Source organism: Pseudopipra pipra, chromosome 11 (genome assembly GCF_036250125.1).
Source record: "Pseudopipra pipra isolate bDixPip1 chromosome 11, bDixPip1.hap1, whole genome shotgun sequence".
NCBI lineage: Eukaryota > Metazoa > Chordata > Aves > Passeriformes > Pipridae > Pseudopipra > Pseudopipra pipra.
In genome coordinates, this window is record NC_087559.1 from 14725933 (window position 1) to 14730385 (window position 4453).

Here is a 4453-nt window from a genome sequence, read left to right on the forward strand (position 1 = left end):
GCACCCACGCAGGCTGATGAACAGCTAAAGCACCCACCACGTTTCACCCCATTCACCCAGATTTATCAAGCCACAGCCTTAAAGAAAGTACACATTTCTTTATTCAGAGAATCACAGTAAGGTACTGAGATTCACAGCTGCTTGCCCTGGCTTAGCTTCCCAAACATTCCCGTGCAACTTTTGAAAACATCAGGTACACTTCAAGGATTTGGAAGATGCACCATCATAAGCAAAACCTGCACGAGACATTGGGATTTCTGCCAGAGCAGCAGCTCCCTGCGAGAAAAATAAGCAGGTGCACAGTGAGGGGAGCAGGGAGCGAGGGGAATGGGCAGAGGACTTTCTAGGGAGCCTTCTGCAGAAGCAACTCGATGTCGTCCTGGATCTTGATGGTTTCGAAACGCCGGCTGTAGCGTTTGAAGGGCACCCCGTCGGGGCCGATGAGGAACTTCTCGAAGTTCCAGGCGATGTCGTTGCGGCAGACCGGGGACCAGATGATGTACTGCGGGTTGGTCATCAGCGAGGAGGGATCGTCGTGCGGGAAGGGCAGCGCCTCTTTCAGGAACGTGAAGAGCGGGTGCGCGTCCTTCCCGTTCACCTCGCACTTCTCGAACATGATGAAATTGGGCTTGAACCCGTTGCCAGGACGAACGTGCTCCAGCATGGGCAGGATCTCATCGTTGGTGCCATTTTCCTGGGGAAACAAAAACAAGCCCGCCCCGCGCAAAGCCCGTGAGAGCCCGCATGGGGTGGGCGGCTCCCCGGCCCCGCTCCCCGGCCCCGCTCCCGCCCTACCTGGTGGCCGAACTGGTTGCAGGGGAAGCCGAGCACCTGGAGCCCGCGGGGCCCGTAGCGCTGCTGCAGCTCGTTGAGCTGCAGGTAGTCGCGCGTGGTGGTGCCTCAGAGCGACGCCACGTTCACCACCAGCAGCACCTTCCCCCGCAGCGAGCCCAGCGACAGCGGCTCCGCCGCGCCGAGCGGCCGCGCCGCCAGCCCCGCCAGCCCCGCCGCCAGTCCCGCCGCTCGCCCGCCCGCGCCCGCCGCCGCCATGGTCCGCACTGAGCTCCCGCCGCCGCCGCGCTCGGCCTGCCCCGAGCCACTGGGACCCGCCTCCGCCACCGCCCCGAGCCACTGGGACCCGCCTCCGCCACCGCCCCGAGCCGCCGGGACCCGCCTCCACCACCGCCCCGAGCCGCCGGGACCCGCCTCCACCACCGCCCCGAGCCGCCGGGACCCGCCTCCGCCACCGCCCCGAGCCGCCGGGACCCGCCTCCGCCACCGCCCCGAGCCGCCGGGACCCTCCTCCGCCACCGCCCTGAACTGCGCGCACGGCCCTGCCGAGCCCTGCCCCGCCCGCGGCATCGGCGCCCGATGGAGGAGTCCCGAGGAGAATCGGGCCAGGCGTGTCGGCTCTGAAAGGCTCGGCGGGTCTCTGAGCGGTGGAAGGCACGGAGCGGGGTGGTTTGTTACATCCCCGGGTAGTGGATGTAGCATCCACAGGGAAGTGTCGCAGCTCATCGGGAACGCCGTGGAAAAAAGCAGCAAAACGCAAATTGGTCAGGGAGAGCGGTCAAACGTTGGAATGGGCTGCCCAGGGAGGTGGTGGATTCACCGTCCCTGGAGGTATTTAAGAAGAGACTGGATGTGGCACTTAGTGCCGTGGTCTAGGAAGCAAGGTGGTGTTAAGTGAAAGGTTGGACTTGATGATTTCAGAGGTCTTTTCCAACCTAGCTGATCTGTGATTCTGTGATCCCAGGAGCTCCAGCCTTTGTGGTGACAGCGCAGCGCCAGGGCTGCAGCATCCTCCGAGGGCACCGCTGCTACTGAGAGTGGCTTCAGGGAGAGGAACACCTTCAGTTTGTGTCCAAGAGGGGCCATAAATTCCCTTCTAGTATCCTTCTATAGTTTTTCCACTTCTTCGAGGCTGGTAAAGGGCTACAGCTTGCTATATCCTCACTAGATAAAAAGAAGGAGGGGTTGCTTTTTCCTGTCCTTGACTTTTCCATTTCTTGCCTTACTGCTTCCATAAGTCGCACAGGAGCGACTGCTCTTTTTTCCCATGGATTCAAGGCAGCCCTAAGTGAACTAGGCTGTGCCCACACCAGGCAACGTGGCCCAGCCCCTCCTCCACGGGTCTTTGTGAAACACTGCCCTCCTCCAGAGCACCTCATGAAGAGGCAGGTCCGGGGTCAGGCCTCGAGGCCATGTCCATGAGTTGGACCAACAGGGACCGTGGGGAAGCACAGCTTGGCAGGGACAAAGAGCCAGGGCCTCAGCTCCAGCACAGCTCCCAGGGAGAAGCAGGGAGCCCCTGCTGAGGCTCCTGCCAGCATCTGTGCCAAGTGAGCTCCGTTCACAACAGCCCAAGGTCAGACAGCTGCTTATCAGCCCTGGCTCCCAGCCAAGACAGCCTGGGCCCCGCATGGGGGATGCACTCAGGCCCCCCCTGTGCTGTCTGCCTCTTTCGTGCTTGGGAGCGGGGACTTGTCACAAAATGCCAGCTGTCACTAACGGGCACCACACAATGCTCTGTCTCTGATCTGGGTGCCCAGGTGACTGCAGGGTCTGGGGGTTTTGTTTTAAGCCACTCACAATTGGGAGCTGGAATAGTTCCACTCCCTGGTTGTGGCAAGTTCTGGGGACTTGCCCGATTGTCTGAGTTTACTGCTGGGGCCCTGCCCTTTTCAGAGAAGTGCAGGTTGGGGCTTTCCTGTCCTTGATGAGCGAGGTTTAACGACACAGAATGAGTTGAACTTCCTTTTTGGCTCAGAGTGATGGCCTGTGCCTGGACACGTTCTGTGGAGCCAGCTGAACTTGGAGCCACAGGAGTGCCAGAAGCTCCCGAGGGACTAGATGGGCTCAAGGGACACCTTTTGAGGTGTGTGACAAGTGACAGTTGTCCTACAAAGTCAAAAAACTGCTGTTTAACAGCAGTGAGGAATCACAAAGGCCACAAAACCACACCTTCTGGCCTCCTGCTTACATCATCTCCCCAGTTCAGGCGATGAACTCCCTCCCCTGCTCAGGGGGCTGGCACTCCCAGCTTTTCCCCTGCCCCTTGCCAGCCTGGATCACTCTGCACAAGTGCCAAGCTCTCATTTCCCAGGTCAGGTCTGGCCATCTGTCTCCTCAGTTCGGTTTCATCCAGAAAAAACGTGGCTTCCAGAGGTGACAGATGTGGCAGGAACCAAAAGGGAGCCAGGCTGCCAGCCCTCGAAGGCAGGAAGGCTGAGGAATCAGATGGTGTTGGAGGTCAGCAAGAGCTTAAAATTGGGATAACAGTCACTGCTGGGTGGAAGTGCATCCACAGATACACAGCTGGCTCTGAGGAGCAGGCCTGACTCCAGGCCCCTGAAGAGCTGCTCTGTAACTGTGACCACAGCAAATTGCAACCCTCTTGCCCTGCAAGACTGAAAAGCCCCGGTTTTGTTCAACTGCAACACCCCCCAAAAAAAGGGAACTGCAAGTGAGTAACTAAACTTGTCAGCAGGGCAGCGAATGAAATCCTCCCAGGCAGCCCCTGCTGCAGCTGTGAACTTCCTGCTCTGTTCAGCCCAGTCACCCACAGGGGGAGGACAAACACCCAGGAGAGGAAGGAGGGAAGGGTGGGGCAGGTGACACCATCGGGCTGGCAGAGGCTCACTCTGGGTGTCTGTGGCTGCACAGGGAGCACAAGGACCAGAGGTACTGGGCACTCCTATGGCTGGGTCTGTGTCTCCTTTGCTGCAGGAAAAGGAATCAGGAACACTGTCCAAAAAAGAAAAAAAAGTGATGTGGGTGTTTTGTAGGCCATTATGGGATGCAGCCAGGTGCTCACTGACATGGGCTGTCATCAGCAATTGGACTCCCTCCTGCTCAGCCCAGCGTGGAGGCTCTTGGCTCAGCAGCAGCTGCTGTAAATCCCAGTGTGTGTGGAGATGCCTGCTGCTGTTCCCTGTCATTTCTCCCCCAGGAGCAGCACAATCTGCTCTCCAGCCTGGGCGCAGCACAGGGCCTACACTTTGAGCCCAGCCCTTGTTGCAGCACTCCAAGGCACCCCTCATGGAACGGCCCAGCAAACACCTTGCCAACCACCTGCAAACCATCACATGCTCCCACAGCAACACTGCTCCTGCCTTCCTCCTGCACAGCCTCCTCCTGCTCCTCTAGTCTTGTGCTCAGAACCAACAAGTTCAGCTCAACTGATGGCCTCTCGTCCGAGTATCAAAAGCTCCTGGGAAGCTTTGGTGCTCACTGCAGGGGCCAGGTGAGATATTCCACCTCTGCTCTGCTGCAGCACTCGGAAACCACCGTGAGCAGTGGATGGTATCACTTGCTGGGAAACAAAAATGAGTATTAAAGCACTTGCAACTGCTCAGTGAATCCTCTCACAGCTGTATCAAAAATGGTATTTCTGATTCAGGCTGTCAGATGCTGGGCCAAAAACCCAGAGTGAGGAATACAGACACCAGGA

The 4453-nt window shown here is 58.7% G+C and overlaps 1 protein-coding gene across 1 annotated transcript; it reads right to left on the reverse strand.

Moving 5' to 3' along the window:
* Positions 1-78: 78 nt before the first annotated feature.
* Positions 79-1377, reverse strand: LOC135420344 (glutathione peroxidase 1-like). The gene is made up of 2 exons (XM_064667718.1): positions 796-1377; positions 79-694 (listed from the first exon to the last, which is right to left on the reverse strand). Exons 1-2 carry the CDS (start codon positions 1360-1362, stop codon positions 344-346), a joined length of 918 nt encoding a protein of 305 aa, XP_064523788.1. The 5' UTR covers positions 1363-1377; the 3' UTR covers positions 79-343.
* Positions 1378-4453: the final 3076 nt, after the last annotated feature.